Raw genomic sequence first — 18,486 nt, 5'->3', positions numbered from 1 at the left:
CTCTCCTCTCTCTTCTCTCTCTCCTCTATCTCCCTCTCTCTCTCTTCTCTCTCTCCTCTATCTCCTCTCCTCTCTTCTCTCTCTTCTCTCTCTCTCCTCTCCCCTCTGTCTCTCTCTCGTCCACCCCTCTCTTTCTCTTCCACCCGCCTGCTACACATGAATGTCACTTAACTTGACATGAATCACTTGACACAATCTACTTAAACAAATAACACACACACACACACACACACACACACACACACACACACACACACACACACACACACACACACACACACACACACACACACACACACACACACACACACACACACACACACACGTTAACAGAAAACCATTGATGTCAGTCTTTGCACCCCGGAGCACCTCTCAGATTCATAGTAGATATCATAATGCACCTGTGTGTGTGTCTGTGTGTGTGGGTGTGTGTGTTCTACATACGTGCACACAGGCATGTTCATGTGTGTGTTTGTCATCCTGTGTTTCCAGTGTGAGAAAGTGTTTTTGTGTCTGTGTTTTAGTGTGTGTGTGTGTGTGTGTTCGTTCCCTGAGGCACTTGTCGTTCTACACGCTGCCTTAATGTCCCTTTAATCGCATCACACTTCCTGCTTCTCGGCCTATCACATCGCCGCAGGCATCTGATTGGATTATCAAGGGCGCCTGGTTCATCACCATCGGTAACCTTGATCAGCTGGTCCCATAAAACACACACACACTAAAACACACACACTCTCACATGCACACACACACACAGACGCACACACACACACACATACAGTACATATAAATTCACACACACACAGGCATGGAGACACATAAGCTATGAACGCACACAGATATCATAAAACATGTTAACCAAACAGTAACACATCACGCACCATAAAACACACACACTTACACACACACATGCACACACGTATACACACACACACACGTATACACACATAAACATACACACATATACACATATACTGTATACACACACACACATATGGCCATGCTCATATGTGATGCACGCACATACATGAGGACACACGCTCTCTCAGCCTCTAAACCTGCTTAACACACACACACACACATACACACACATACATACACACACATACATACACACACACATACATACACACACAAATGGCTGAGCACACAGAGGCTTAGCTGACACATTGACGATACTATTGTGGTGTGCTGTTATCTGAAAATAATGCTCAACGCATGGGGGTAATTCACTAACGTTAGCCCTTCGCCAAGTGGGGTTTGCCTGGAAAGTAACGTTAGCTACAGCTTTGTCAGCCTAGCTAACGTTAGCTACATAGCTAGCAAGCTATACAAAAAGTAACCGTTTTAATGTGACTCATCTAGTGAATCACTCTAAAACTATACTCATATTCACCACGGTATAACAAGGAAATGTATGGATGAAAAAATTATCTGTTTTTTTTTTTGCATGTTGACCGGAAGACACTCACTGACAATCGACTGTTATTAGATCCATAGCTATAATATTTAATATAGTTTTAGCACTGCAAACACCGGCATTTATCCCCATTGAACAAAGTGCTGGCACACAACGGCCATACGCCCACGGCGACCTCTGGCGCTGAACCTGTTGAACATGAACTCGGCGTCGACACTCGTACACACAGCGGTTACTTGCTCGCTAACGGGAACTCGTTTGCCCACAGTAACAAACGATATGGTCCGTGCAGAACTCCTGTCCCCAACACATAGTTCCGTGGGTGAATTATGTTGATCCACCACAAAAGATGCAATTGTTTAAATGTGTGTTTTTAATCCAGTAAGAATAGTACTAGGCTATATACCATACATCTGTGCAAGTAGATTACATTAACAAAACGTATAGCCCTTTTGACATGTAGCCGACATATTTATAATCATGAAAGTTTATTTGGAAGTATTTTTTATTCTGTACTTAGTTTGAAAGTGTTCAGACAGTTCCCTCTGTGTGTAATACAGACAGTCTTCACACATTCATAAATAACACTCACAGAAAAGCTGATTGTGCATGTTTGTGCACTGTAATAAAAGACGTTTTGTTCAATGGGGGGGGGGAAGGGGGGGGGGGGGCGGGATTATTTTTTTTTACCGTGAAACCGTGGTATTTTTTATTTAACATGTCATAACGGCACATGCCTAGGTGCAGGTAGTAGTTCCTCCTGCTGTAACTCTTTAAACCTCTATTGATTCTTAATATTATTATTATTATTACTATTACTATTGCAATGCCTGTTTGTGGCCATTATGACTGCTTGCAGCGTTGTGGAGACGTGTGGTATGACAGCTTGCAGCGTTGTGGAGACCTGTGGTATGACTGCTTGCAGCGTTGTGGAGACCTGTGGTATGACAGCTTGCAGCGTAAAGTATTTATGATTATTGTAAACACTAGGGATGCACCGATCCGATATTGGTATCGGTATCGGCCGCCGATATCAGTAAAATAGCTGGATCGGGTATCAAAAGAATTGGGGGGAAAGAAAATCGAAAAAAAAAACTGTATAAGAAATAACCATTCAGTACATTTATATCTGTGTTAATTTGTTACATTTAGTTTCACTAAGTTAGGAAAGTAATGTTTTAAGTCAAGCCTGATGTTGCCTTGCTGCACAAAAGAATGATCCCAGTCTCTTCCACACAGTGACAGTGAGGCATACAGTTTATTAATTGAATGAATGAAGTTTATTTTCTGTCTTTGTTTACAACAAATCAAAAACACACTTGTGATCCTTTACAATTCTTAAAAACACAATATATATTTTTTTACTTTTTTGGAGAAGAACATTTTGACAATGGGTATTGTATCGGTATCGGGACTGAAAAAGTCGGATCGGTGCATCCCTAGTATTTATGATTATTGTAAACACTAAACAGCCTGGTATTTATGATTATAGTAAAAAGCCTAGTATTTATGATTATTGTAAACACTAAACAGCCTGGTATTTATGATTATAGTAAAAAGCCTAGTATTTATGATTATTGTAAACACTAAACAGCCTGGTATTTATGATTACTGTAGTTAGGATTATAGTCAACAACGTGGTATTTATGATTATTGTAAACAGCCTGGTATTTGGTATGTGTGTATCACTGTGTGTGTGTGTATCACTGTGTGTGTGTGTGTTTTAATGGCAAAGCTGTTGTGTTACACACTACACATGCACATACACACACATACACACACAGTACACATACACACACACACACATACACACACAGTACACACACAGTCAGACTTGTGCCTATCTATCTTCCAGCCTCTCCTCCGTCTTCAGGGGTCACTTCATCTTGTTGTCTGTTCACCATCTTCACACACTCACTCTATCACCTGGAGCCCTCTGTCACACTCACAGTACACACCAAAACACTCTCTCACACACACAAATCATTTCACACACACGCGCACACACACACACAAACAGTACTCTCGTACACTCACAGTACACACTAAAACACTCTCACACACACAAACATAAATTCACACACACACACACAAACATAAGTTCACACACACACACACGCTCGCACACACACACACACACACACACACAAACACAAACAGTACTCTCGTCTCACACAGCACACACTAAAACACTCTCCCACACACACACACACACACACACACACACACACACACACACACACACACACAAAAAACATAATTCACACACACACACAAACATAAGTTCACACACAACACGCGCACACACACACACACACAAATAGTGTTGAACTTGGGTGATACGGTGTTGATTGCATAGTAGTATAGACATATTAGCATAGTAGGTAGTAATACAGGCAAGGTAGATTGTAGATTTCTTATTTTTTTATTTATTTTTCCTCTGTCTGTAGTTGAGACACCTGGGTAACGATGAGGTCCACATCGTCTGGTCGGAACACTCCAGGGACTACCGCCGAGGAATCATCCCCACGGAGTTTGGAGACGTCCTCATCGTCATCTACCCCATGAAGAACCACATGTACTCCATACATATCCTGAAGAAACCTGAGGTACAAACCACATCTACCCCATACTGTACATGTCCTGAAGAAACCTGAGGTACAAACCACATCTACACCATACTGTACATATCCTGAAGAAACCTGAGGTACAAACCACATCTACACCATACTGTACATATCCTGAAGAAACCTGAGGTACAAACCACATCTACACCATACTGTACATGTAGCCGTTTCCTTTGATGCCTCTAACTCATGGAATGTCCTTCAACTCTCTTTGAAATGGGAGGTTCTTCCTTCCCTTGGAATGTTTAAACGTATGATTTCACACCATTGTGTGACTACCTGTAACTGTTTTAGCTGATTTATTTTTTATTATTTGAACATTTTAAAATGTTTACTCTGGTGTTTACATTTCTGTGCATATTGTTTGTATTATGTACCGTTTACATTTTGTACAATCGTTGTTTATGTAAATGAGGGAAACCTCAGAAGCTTACGATTTTAAATAAAGGTTGAAATGAAATATCCTGAAGAAACCTGAGGTACAAACCACATCTATTCCATACACGTCCTGTAAAAACCTGAGGTACAAACCACATCTACTCCATACATGTCCTGAAGAAACCTGAGTTACAAACCACATCTACTCCATACAGTACATGTCTTGAAGAAACCTGAGGTACAAACCACATCTACTCCATGTGATTGACGGAGCTAGAGCCCCGGGAGTCGGGGGTGGTAATGTGTACTTTGGCGCACGCCTCACATATCGGCATATAACTCGAGAACCGCTGAACGGATTTGTCACCTGAAAGGGCAATCGACAGGCAACAAATAGGGCTTTAATTCTATCTATATATTGTATTAAAATAATGCACACCCGAGCCACTAGAGGTTGGCAAAGTGGCACATCGCGAATCGCCCACATGTGGGCCCTTGGATGTTGTGTTTTTTTTTCAAATGTATCCAAGAGTAAATACCTTAACCCTATCAAAACAGCAGTCAAAGTGTATATTTTCATTTTTACCAATGTTTTATAATATTTACCGAAAATAAGAATTTATCAGGAAAAATGCTAATTGTATCTCTTAATTTTTTTTTATAAATCGCAAATTGAATTGCAATCGCAATATCTGTCCGAAAAATTGCAATTAGATTATTTCCCAAAATCGTGCAGCCCTATCGTGATCGTGCCTTTCAGCTAGCTGCTCCCAAACTGTGGAACACCCTCCCTTTCTCTCTGAGATCAGTAGAAACATGTGACTCTTTAAAAGAAAAAAAACCTGCTAAAAATGCTACTGTTCAGACAGGCGTTTGGCTAGTTTTATCTAGGTCTTATTTTGTATTATATCTCTAATTGGTGTGGTTAATTGATTCTATGTATTAACTCATTCAGAGCCACGCCCCTTTGACCATATTAGGGCTAGCGTGCCAATAAGGAAGTCAATGGGAGGACGGGGACATTTGCGAACGTTTAAACTATATCTTAAATTATGGCTATGGGTCTAAAACACCCCTCTCTTATCAATGACTTGCTTGCAGTCAACATGTACGAAACGGATTGTTTTTTCATTGGTACATTTCCGTTTTATACCGTTTTGAATACGAGTATAGTTTTGGAGATGTCTAGTAATTCCAGAGAAATTCCGCGATAATCGCCCTTTACTGGAATACACAAAACACGTTGTCATTTTTCAGACAGATTATCAGATTATCGATAGTATATGTGTATTTATGCACGCTAGAGAAGCGGGCTGAAAAATCGATTATCCATGCCGTGGTCATCGCTAACGTTACGCAGACACACACACACACACACGCTGCGATGGCGGAGAAAAAAACATCTGATTAACCCAAGACTGGTCAAATAGAGTCCTTACCTCACATTTTTTATCCAATTCCTGATCGCCATTCCAAATATTGATAGCGTTTATTGATCCAACGTTATATCTCCAAAACACATAATCCACACTGCTCAGAGTGTCCCCAGTCCATCTGTTATAATGATACTGCTTGCCAGAGATGGGAAAACCTGGACCGGAATTTTTTTCGGATGCACAGTCTCACCCAATCCAATCCAATGATGTGCAATACCATCCGGGAGATGTTAGGCGGCGGTATTTGCCCTTTGCGAGCTCAGACCCAGATTTGATTCCCAATGATAACGTCAGGCTGGATGGATGAAAAATTTATGGATATTGCTAATAAAAGAAATAACGATTAAAACCCGAGTTTTCTCGTGTCTTGGCACTCAACGCATGGCGAGTTAACCCGACTAATCTCGTGGTTGGCACTGAATGGGTTTCACTGCCACACGACAGCCGGTTAGTAGTTACATCCCTGCACTCCTTCAAATCCCAACTCAAAACCCACCTTTTCACCAAATTTGTAAATGACTGCCTGATTTCCCCTTTTTTTCTTTCGTTTTCTTTCTTTCTTTCCTTTTGATTATTATTTTGTTGTTACGTTGTTCCCTGTCCCCCTCCCTTAGCTGTTAAGCGCCTTGGGTCTCCTGAAAGGCGCTATATAAATGTAAGATATTATTATTATTATTATTATTATTATTATTATTATTATTATTATTATTATTATTATTATTATTATTATTATTATTATTATTATTATTATTATTATTATCCCTTTCACTGTGACAATACAGAAGGTTAACCCTAATGATGGAGCATCGCTGTCGGTTGTGTGATAGTAAAAGGGTTAACCTTCTGTCGTGTGGCAGTGAAAGGGTTAAGACCGGTGACTGTATCTTTCCTAAACGCCTCTGGGCTTCATCTGGCCCTCCTCAGTTATGTCTCCGACTGAGGGACTCTTAATAGGATCCAGCTTCATATTGTCGCTCTGCGTTTGTAGACGTTTCACCCTGATCACCTGATGTCCTCTTACCAGAGTCCCTGGGTCCAAAACATCAGACGTTAATACACACAGCAGACGAGCTGATAACATAACTCTGTCTGTCTCATGCATTCTACAAAGCACAAATATTGAATTATAACAGATCCAAAAGCATGGTATCGAGTCAGATATTGAATTACAGAAGCCATTAACGGGGCTCCATTCAGATACACAGGCTGTAGAATTAGATTCCCTAGAAGCTTGCACAGAGGATTTGATTCTGTTTTCAAACAAAAACAAATAAGATAGAAGCCTTTTTTTTTTATTTTTTTTATGACGTGGATCTGAAAAAACACTGGATTGGGTCAAAGAACGAATGGGTTGGAGACCTTTCATACTGATCTGTATCTGATAACGTCCATTAACGACCTTAACGAGACGGGACTTGATTCTCTTATGGACAAACATAAAAACATTGAATTAAGTTGAAACCAAAAGCAAGTACCGAGTCCGATTGAGTTCCAGAGGCCGTTAACTCTGCTCCGGCTCACATACAGTAGCTAATAGGTTACAGTTCACTCCCATATCACAGAGAGCTCTTCAATTGGTTTATTACAAAAACATAATAACATCCTTTTTTTGTTTCGCTGATTGAGTCTGACAGTTCTGACAGGTTTAGTCAAATAGTTTGTGGTTGGAGACATATTAATATATATTATTATTATTAGTGCGGTCAGGCGATAAAAAAATGTATCTAATTAATTACAGGATTTGTAATTAATGAATCTAATTAATCACATTTTAATCGCATAACCATTTTAGGCCTGATATTCTATAATCATATTTCAAATTGCATGTGTCCGGATGGCAGAATTCAGTACTGTATCTACAAAACCTTCTGTTTAATCATCTTCCCTTTATTCATTTGCTTAGATTTTTCAGGTCTGGTCAATTTTAGCATGGTGTTATTCACAGTCAAAGATAATTTTTTTTTTTAATTGATATTCTCATTTGGTTCATTACAATTTACTCAAGCCTAGTAACAGATACAGTATTTCTGACACTGGGAATACATTCCCTGAGATCCATAGATGTCCCTAGAATCAGATACCAAGAACATGCAAAAGGACTATTTAAAAAAAGAAAAAATCGATAAATGTTTATTCTATGTTATTATGGAATGATTGAGATTTAAAAAAAGAAAATATTACTAACAAAAAAAGATAATATTTTTTTTATAAATTTTGCGTTCATTTTCATAACGCGTTAATTTGCTGTGTAATTAATTAATTAATCTAATTAACGCGATAAACTGACAGCCCTAATTATTATTATTATTATTAACACATTGGTCGCCAAAAACGAGTTACGCCCTTTTTGCCCGCCATGCGTTGAACGCCAAGAACGACTTACGCCGTTTTTGGGATCAATATTTCATTTCTTTGCCATGGCATTCATAATTCATCCAGCCAACCTCCGGACTGCAGACTCGGACCCTGTATGAGATTGCAACGCCTCAATACCGCCGCCTGGTGGATGGTCGGGCGAGTTACACTCTCGCCAAAACCGGAAGTGGTGATCGGTGTGTCGAGGAAATCCCTCCGGCAGTCATATCTTGTTACGTGGCTCCAGACAAACACTATAGTGCATTTGGATCGCTTTCTAAACTTAATAATCGATATGATTTCGGCGTTTTATTGCGCCATACAAACCGGAAATGGATCTAGGAGATCGGCGTCAAATAATTGGGATCTTTTTCCTCCAGTCTCATCGGCGAACGGTAAGAGGACAGTAGCGTTATTTTCAGCCCGATTGTTTATTCATTTCACTGCAAACCATCTGATCAATATATCAACCCATACTAAATAAAGCCGTTACTGACGATCAAGGAATTATAAACGACCCCCCCCCCCCTTGAATGGGCCACAGTAATGCAGATATACCTATAATATTTAAAAAGTTATAGCCCTGCAAAGAAGGTAAACATCTCCATAGGCTTACAGTGGTGGCAGACTGGGTATATTGATGGGTATAACCCATGGCGCCCAATGTGTTGATACATGTTTGTTTCAAAGATTCTACCCGGGTTAGGAACATGTAATCTCCATGCCACAGTGAGGGGATAGATTGGTGAACCCACACCGGCCACAACCAGCTAGATTAGTCCATCGAAGAGACAAGAATCTCCACATGGTGGCTTGATATAGGGCTGCACTATTAATCGAAAATAATTCGCGATCTCGATTCATAACCCCATATGCTTGCCTGTACCTAATATGTAGAATTATTGTTTGTTTGTACATTGTCTGTACATGTCTGATGTAAATATTTTGACCTGTTCTTAACCCATTCTCTGCCACGCTTATATCCATCGCTGTTTGATCTCTGCCAGCACTAAGTCTACGGAGATGTTCACCTTCTTTGCAGGGCTATAACTTTTTAAATTGTATTTCTAAATTGACATTACTATGGCTCATTCAACATCGATTATCTATCGTTCAGGATGTAGCAACGTTTAACTTTTTCATTCACACATACGAAAATACCGTCTAGACTAGTATAAATATGTTTTTATCGTTTTCTGCAGTATTTCCCAGAACGTGAGATATAGGCACAAATGCATATTATTAGATTATCAAATGCAGTTTGATACCGATCAACGCTATATTAAAAATGTCAACTGTACATGGTCCTAAACGGTATGACTGATCATGCGCGGGTGAACGGAGAGGGGGGGGGGGGGATCGTTTATAATTCCGTGGCCGACGTTAAATGATTTATGTAGTATGGGTGATATATAGATCAGAGCAGTTTGTATCGAAAATGATAAACAAAAACGCTGAAACTCACGTCAGTCTCCTCTTACCGTTGGGTGATGAGAGTGGAGCAAACAGATCCCAGTTATGTGGTGTGGATCGAGGCGATCCATTTCCGGTTTGTATAATACTAATATACGTCCAAATCATGTAGATTATTGAGTTATGGCAAAGATCCATATCCACGGTGTGTGTATTGAGTCCCGCGACGATAAACGAGTGGCCGGACGGAATAGGGAGACGCACCGGGATCACAAGAGATCCACTTCCGGTTGCAACTCGCCGATCAGCCACCAGGTGGCAGTATTGAAGTGTTGCAGAGTTGTGCTGGCTCACACAGCATCCGACAAGGCTCCGTGAGTGAAATATGAATACCATGGCGAAAATATGAAATTATGATCAGAATCACGTCGTACTCCGTTATTGGCAGAATTCGCATGAACTTGAAACCCGTTGTACGACGTTATTGGCGGGGAAAGGGTTAACACAATGGGTGGCGTTAACGTAGAACTACGTTTCTGTCACCCGACGGTTGAGTGCCGGAAACGTACTAAATTTACGTACTCACTGTATTTATTTTATTTGCTATTGCCATTCATAATTCAGCGGGACACCTTGTGCATGCTGTAATGAATGTGTCTGAGCTGGCAGACGGTCTTATACCGCCCTCTAACGCCTTCGGCCGCTATTGCACTCCATTCGAAACTTGTACTTTATTTTCTCTACCGAGCTGCGGCGTGGGGGCGGGTCCTAAACACTCCGGCAAAACACACGCTTGTAGGGATGGTTTGGACAACTGACCCCGCCCGCCCGTTGATGTGCAATGCCCAATAATGTCGGAGACAGGATCGCTGTGGATAACTGGAATGGCGATCAGATAATTGGATTCTTTTTTTTGCATTACATCAGATACCAGATAAGGACTCTATATATAAAAGCTTGCGTTGATCTGATATTTATTTCTACCGCGATTGAAGCTATCAGTGTTTTATGTGTATGGCTGTTTGCCGTTGGGTGCAGGAGGGGGGGGGGGGGGCGGGGGGCGCCGGTCTAAACCACATTGTATGCTTGCACGAGGAAGGATAATAATGATCATCTAGCGTTGATTTCAGGAGGATTCGATAATCAGGCGAAATCCTGGAATTACTCAGAAGCACCCAAACTATGTTCATATTCAAAACGGTATAAAATGGAAATGTACAGATGAAAAAATTATCTGTTTTTTTGCACATTGACTGGAAGCAACTCACTGCCACTCGACAGCGTTATTAGACCCAATGCTATAATATAAAATATAGGTTTAGCTCTACAAACTACAACTACGTTTACATGGGGTTAATGGACGGCAAGGCCAGGTCACTTCCCGGAAGGGGCGTGGCACTCAATCTGTTAATTACCCGTATGCCATATATGTTTTTTTTTTATCCACTTTTTTTTTCTCCCAATTTCGTATCATCCAATTCAACCCTCCCCTGTCACGAACGCTGTTTCTTGCCTCCCACAAGCCGGCTGCAATGTGGACTAAGTCATACATAGCACAAGTCCCCTCCGGTACTTGAGGTAACAGCAGTCGCATCTTTTCACCTGCGCAGCTCGATCTCTCAGTGGCGAGGAGTAACGCGTGGGAGGCTCACGCTGCCCCCGACACTTCCTGATTCTACTGCGCAGGCGCACCAACCGACCTGTAGGAGTCGCTGTCCACAACGCCCGATCCCCACCCATCAGTTTCCCACCCCCTAATACGGCCAATGTGTATTAGTATGAACGACCAGCTAAACTGAAAGCAATGTGGAGCGCTGGGCTCGAACAGGCGAGCCCAGCGTCTCCGCATTCGTGGCGAGCGCCTTGCCCACTACGCCACGTAGCCGCCCCCGTATGCCATATATGTTATGCTTTCTTTTTAGCTGCTTTTTAACACCAGGCCCAGGGACAACTAGTTGAAAATTAGCTTTGGCTAACACTGTCTCACACATTTACTTTATGTTCATTAATGTGTGCTGTCCCTGTTCAAATAAAGTTGAAACTGAAACCGAAACTGAATAAAGACAATACATTTGAATCTAATCTAATCGTTCTCCCCCGTCTCTCTCTCTCTAGGTGCCGTTCTTCGGTCCTCTGTTCGATGGTGCCATTGTGGACGTGAAGGTTCTCCCCACGATGGTCCGAGCCACAGCCATCAACGCCAGCCGCGCCCTCAAGTCTCTCATACCCCTGTACCAGAACTTGTATCCTTTACCTTTATTAACCCTTTCACTACCACACTACAGAAGGTCAACCCTTTCACTACCACGCTGCAGACGGTTAACCGCGCTCAACTTAAATTCCATCTTCACTCCATCTTCTATCTCTCTCTCTTTCACTCCATCTTCTCTCTTTTTCTATCACTTCATCTTCTAGCTCTCTCTTTCACTCCATCTTCTAACTTCCTCTCTATCACTAAATCTTCTATCTCTTTTTCTATCACTCCATCTTCTATCTCTGTAGACCACATGGTCTCCTAGGACCTTCTCAGTGTGTAAGACCACATGGGACCTTCTCAATATAATAATAATAATAACAACTGAGATCTATATAGCGCTTTTCTAGAACTCTGAGTCGCTATAGACCATCAGATGACCACCTTCTGTTGTTTATAATGGCAGCTCTGCAGGGGTTAATAACCTGTGTTCTCTCTCTCTCTCTCTCTCTCTCTCTCTCTCTCTCTCCTTTCTCTTTCTCTTTCTCTTTCTCTTTCTCTTTCTCTTTCTCTTTCTCTCTATCTCGCTCTCTTTCTCTTTCTCTCTATCTATCTCTGGTAGTAGGTTGATTCAGGCCTGCTGGTCAATATTTATCGACCTCTCTTCTCTCATATTTTTCTACATCAAGGACCATGCTCTCTGGTCACTCTCACTCTCTCTCTCTCTATATATATATATTGTCTCCCTTTGTCTCTTTGCTTCTCTTTCTCTCGCTCTCATAGATAATGTGATAGTGATTGTTTGTTAATAACACAGGCTCAATGGGAGCGTGTCCTCTCTCTCTCTCTCTCTCTCTCTCTCTCCCCTCTCTCTCTGCCTCTCTCTCCCTCTCTCTGCCTCTCTCTCCCTCTCTCTGCCTCTCTCCCTATCTCTCCCTCTCTCTCTCTCCCTCTCTCTCTCTCGCTCTCTCTCTGCCTCTCTCTCGCTCGTGCACGCATCTCGTCTCTCTCTCGCTTCTCGTCTCTCTTCCTCTCATTCTCTCTCTCTCTCTTAGATAATGTGATAGTGATTGTTTGAATAGTGTTAATAACCGGCTCAATGGGAGTGTGTCGTCTCTGTCGCTTCTCGTCTCTAACTATTTTCTCCTCATTTTCTCTTCTCTCTTCTCTTCTCTTCTCTTCTCTTCTCTTCTCTTCTCTTCTCTTCTCTTCTCTTCTCTCGTCTCATCTTCTCTCCTCTCCTCTTCTCCTATTCTCTCCTCGTATCTCCTTATCTCCTCTTCTTTCCTCTCCTCGTCTCATCTCATCTCTCCTCGTATCTCCTCTTCTCTCATCGTATCTCCTCCTTTCTCCTCTCTCCTCTTTTCTCCTCATCTTCTCTCCTCTTCTCTCGTCTTTTCTAGTCCCGTCTTCTCTCCTCTCCTCTCCTCTTTTCTCGTCTCATCTCCTCTCCTCTTCTCGCCTCTTCTCTCATCTCGTCTCCTCTTCTCTCCTCTCCTCTTCTCTCCTCTTCTCTATTCTCATCTCATCTTCTCTCCTCTTTTCCTCTCCTCTCCTCTCCTCTCCTCTCCTCTCCTCTCCTCTCCTCCTCTCCTCTCCTCCTCTCCTCTCCTCTTCTCTCCTCATCTTCTCTCCTCTCCTCTCCTCTTCTCTCCTCATCTTCTCTCCTCTTCTCCTCTTCTCTCCTCTTCTCTTCTCTTCTCTTCTCTCCTCTTCTCTCATCTCCTCTTCTCTCCTCTTCTCTCTTCTCTCATCTTCTCTCTTTTCGTGGAAATAACATGTGGAGACCAAAGAGTGCAGAGGAGAGGAGAGGAGGGGTGTGAAAAGCTGTTTAGCCACGTGCACAGAAAGAGACACACACACACACACACACACGCACACACACACACACACACACACACACACACACACACACACACACACACACACACACACACACATATGGAGACAGAGAGAGAGAGAGACACACACACAGATAGAGGGTGTGTGTATTGACTGTTGGTAGGAGCAGGTCGATAGCTGTGCCTACAGTCTGAATTACAGTAATCAGTCATTATCGACTCCTCTCTCTCACCTCTCTGTCCCTCCATCTTATATCTATCTCTCTATCACTCCATCTTCTCTCTCTCTATCACTCCATCTTCTATCTCTATCACTCCATCTTCTATCTATCTCTGTCTCTATCACGCAATCTTCTATCACTCTTTCTCTTATCTCTATCACTCCATATTCTATCTCTCTCACACCTCTTTATCACACAATCTTCTATCTCTCTCACACCTCTTTATCACGCAAATCTTCTATCTCCATCTTCTCTCTCCCCTCTATCCTTTTACCCCATCTTTTATCTCTCTCACACCTCTCTTTATCACTCCATCGTCTATCTCTCTCTATCACTTCATCTTCTATCTCTCTCTATCACTCCATCTTCGCTCTCTGTATCACTCCATCTTCTATCTCTCTCTATCACTCCATCTTCGCTCTCTGTATCACTCCATCTTCGCTCTCTGTATCACTCCATCTTCTATTTCTCTATCACTCTATCTTCTATCTCTCTCACTCCATCTTCTATCTCTCTCTATCACTCCATCATCTATCTCTAACTAAATCACTTTTAGTGCTAATGAAATAGAGTAACAGAGGTCTGAACTTGAGTTGAACTTGTATTTGTGTACTTGTGTCTCGAATCCGGGTGTCAGCATTGCCTCCGACTTGGGCCGTCCGTCATACTGGCTCATTTGGCAGAGTCAGCGGGTGGAAGTCGATGGGTGGGGATTTGGACGTTGTGGACAGCGACTCCTACAGGTCGGTTGGGGGACGCCTGCACAGCAGAGACAGGAAGTGGCGGGGGTAGTGTGAGCCTCCCACACGTTACTCCTCACCACTGAGAGTGCGCTGGCAGGTGAAAAGATGCGACAGGCTGCCTCCTCGTGTACCGGAGGGGACACGTGATGCAAGGCTTCTATCCTCCCTACAACCGACCAGTGGGGGGCATAGTCGAGCAACGTTCAAGACAGGGGAGGGGAGAATTGGAAACACGAAATTGGGATGGGAGAAAAATAGAAAAATAAGGAGAAAAAGTGGATAAAAAAAATATATATATATATATATATATATATATATATATATATATATATATATATATATATATATATATATAAAAAAAAATATATAAGCTGGAAAACACTGCGGTTCCATAGCCTGAATTCTTATGTAGTAATGGTCCAAATTTTATAAAAATGTGTTCAGAAATGGGCCTTTGAGAGACGTCCGAGTAAAACCGAGGCCAAGAAAAAAAGCGTTACAAAATCCATTTGGTGGTCATCTGATGTGCGGCCCGTAAAAAGACGCTCGCCTGACATATTGTCATGTAACTCGAGAACCGAGGCATGGATTTTGTCAAGTGAGGTGGCGTTCGAACGGCAATAAATAGATCTTTCGAACGGTATATTATATGTTCAGTGAAAAATGCAGCCCCGAGCCGTTAGACGCTCGCAAAGTGCCGTGACTTTCATGCACGGGCATGACGGCCCATTCCCGGGCCCCCACCTGTTATGTGGTTAAACCACTGTTGGTTATTCTGTCTAAAGCCAGCCAAATGTTACACTATAAAAAAGAGCTTGATAGTTATAGTTGATGATAATAAATATGTATCTTTATTAGCAGAAATATAGTGAAGAGATAACACATAATATATATAATAACTCATGGAGATATACTAAAAAGCTATTTATAATTTCTGACCGGTAAAAATCTCTCTGGCTGGTAGTTTTTTAAAATCTAAAGCCAAAAAGTGAATTTTGTTCCCTGTTTTTCAGCATTTAGCTGAGATGAATCAATAACGTTGCAGCCCTAACATACATACACATATACATGCATACACACGTACATACTTATATACACACATACATACACACATACATACATACATACATACATACATACATACATACATACATACAGATGCAGCACTGAAAATTCTAACCACTTTAGAACTAGCACTCAGGTCTTATATTTCGGGGGCTGGTGGCTGGCTCCCAAAGTGAACAAAGGGAGGGTACTTAACTTAAGTGCTGCCCCAGGGAGGGGGTCGGGGGCTACTGCCCTCAGACCCCCAAGATAATTTGTATATGGGCAGTCTGACTTGGGGTACTGCCCATATATTAGTGTTGCGATGCATGATAAGTAAACGGTGAAAAAAGCGAAGGAATCGGATGGAGCTGGGGCGTTTGGGACGAATATAAATGTAAGATGAACAAGTCTCCCCAGTGGGAGGCAGTGGAGGTGTGAAATGTGGCCCGGTCCAGAACAATAGGAGTCACAACATCAGTTTGGAGTGGAGTGGTAGAGGCGCAGCGGAGGTTCGATTTTTCAGTGCTAGATCTGTACACACACACACGCACGCAGCTCTGTGGTGTATGTGACCTGTTTGAGGTCTTGTGCTGAGATCTCTACAGCTGTTGTATCATGTGCTCTGAATCCTCCTGATATTAACACAGAGTGTGTTCTCTCTCTGTGCGTACATGTATCCTTCTGTGTGTGTGTGTGTGTGTGTGTGTGTGTGTGCATGCTGCCATCCTCCCATCTGCTCCTGGGTGATTGTAGTTCTGGGACACAATGTTGGACACACACACACTGCCAGGGAGAGAGAGAGTGTTTGGGATACCCCCTCTAGTAGTGATTGGCAGAGATAGATGTAGAGAGACAAGGGTCAGCATATGGCTCAGTATGATAGCGGCACTGTGTGTGTGTGTGTGTGTGTGTGTGTGTGTGTGTGTGTGTGTGACTGTGTGTGTGTCACTGGCCTCCCTCTCTCTCTCTGTTCCCAGTGAAATGGCAGCTCTGGGCATGTAGTGCTATTGTCCCCTGATACTAGAGAGAGAGAGAGAGCCAACCAGCCATCAGTCAGCATGGTCTCTCTGCCAACTCCCACAATGAGCCTATTGTCCCAGTAAGACCACAATCTGGTGTGTGTGTGTGTGTGTGTGTGTGTGTGTGTGTGTGCGTGTGCGACTAGAAAGCTTGAGTGAAAGCCGACAAATTGAGGTCATTTCTCTCCCTTTGAGAAGAGGCCGTTGCATGGTTAGAATCAAGGTAAGGTTAGAAGATTACAATTAAGGTTACAGTTGGAATTTGAGGTTAAAATCAAGGTAAGGTTATGTTTTAGAATTAAGATTACAATTATTAAGGTTACGCTTAGAATTAAGGTTACAATTAAGGCAAGGTTACGCTTAGAATTATCGTTACAATTAAGGCAGGGTTAAGCCTAGACGTATGATTACAGTTAAGGTTGGAATTAATGTTAAAATCAAGGTACAGTTAAGCTTAGAATTTAGGTTACAATTAAGGTAAAGGTCGGAATTAAGGTAAAGTTAAGGTTGGAATTAAGTATAGACTCAGGGTAAGGTTAAGCTTAGAATTAAGGTAAGGGACCACAAGTTAAAGTCCAATAAAATAGTCTCACGTGTGTATTCATACAAATGTGAGTGTGTGTGCATGTGTCATATGCGGATGTCTGATTCTGTGAGTATGTGTGTGTTATTGTGAGTGTGCGCGTGTGTGTTACTGTGAGGGCGTGCGTGTGCATATGTCCGTGTTACTGTGAGGGTGTGCGTGTGCATATGTCCGTGTTACTGTGAGTGTGTGTGTGTGTGTGTGTGAGGGGGGAGGTGTCTGTGGCTAATTGTTTCCTGTCAGCCGAACAAGGGAGCGAAGAAGAAGAAGAGATGGGGGGAGGGGTCACGGCTAATCACTCTCTTCCACACCTCCCTCAGGAGGCTGTGTGTATGTGTAGGATATGTGTCTCTAGGGAGAGGGACTGTGTGTGTGTGTGTGTGTGTGTGTGTGTGTGTGTGTGTGTGTGTGTGTGTGTGTGTGTGTGTGTGTGTGTGTGTGTGTGTGTGTGTGTGTGTGTGTGTGTGTGTGTGTGTGTGTGTGTGTGTGTGTGTGTGTGTGTGTGTGTGTGTGTGTGTGTGTGTGTGTGTGTGTGTGTGTGTGTGTGTGTGTGTGTGTGTGTGTGTGTGCGCTGTAAGTGCTTCACTTGTAATAAAGCGAAGACGACAGAGGAACATGAATCTCCTAATAGATACATAACAATATAAATTACAATACAAGGTTCACCAGAAAGCTGATTACCGGAGCAGTGCTCCAGCGTCTCCCTCGTGTATTCAGAAGGTGCAACTTTGTCCTGAATATTGATTTCAATGGAGAAATTAATTCTAATAAAAATACTTGTCGTTGACCGATTAGAAACCTACACCTTATGACCCCGAAACACCTTATGACCCAAAACACCTTATCACCCAAAAAAAACCTTATGTCCCAAAATACATTATCACCCACATAACACCCTATCATCACCTTCTCATCCACAAACCTCACGCCACAAGAACCGTTTGTTCCGCTCTGCAGTGAGCCTCATCAACAAGGCTCTGGACCCTCACTGACCCCCCCCCCCCCCCCCCCCCCCCTGTGTTACATTAACACACCCCTACTGGACTATATACTTGTATATACAATCAAAACATACTGTTTCATACTTCACCGTCCATACTTTTTGCACATAACTGTCCAATTGCACAGCTCTGCTAATTATCCCATCCCACTGTATTACTGTATTGTTATTTTTATTCTAATTGGTGTATATACTTGCCCACATCGTGC

At 42.4% G+C, this 18,486-nt stretch overlaps 1 protein-coding gene across 1 annotated transcript in view; it reads left to right on the top strand.

Annotated features, from left to right (window-relative positions):
• The window catches only part of ralgapa1 (Ral GTPase activating protein catalytic subunit alpha 1), a gene marked incomplete at its 5' end in the record, with an annotated part of 173,748 nt that overhangs the window by 112,552 nt on the left and 42,710 nt on the right, over positions 1-18,486 (top strand). Inside the window, 2 exon segments of the mRNA XM_084308555.1 lie at positions 3,871-4,029; positions 11,745-11,872. Of these exon segments, the coding sequence (XP_084164681.1) occupies positions 3,871-4,029; positions 11,745-11,872 (287 nt within the window).

The sequence above is a fragment of the Notolepis coatsorum genome (assembly GCF_963971535.1).
Source record: "Notolepis coatsorum genome assembly, chromosome: 2".
NCBI classification, from domain to species: Eukaryota; Metazoa; Chordata; class Actinopteri; order Aulopiformes; family Paralepididae; genus Notolepis; species Notolepis coatsorum.
Note: the sequence above shows the minus strand (reverse complement) of the source record. Positions and strands in the feature narration are given on the sequence as shown.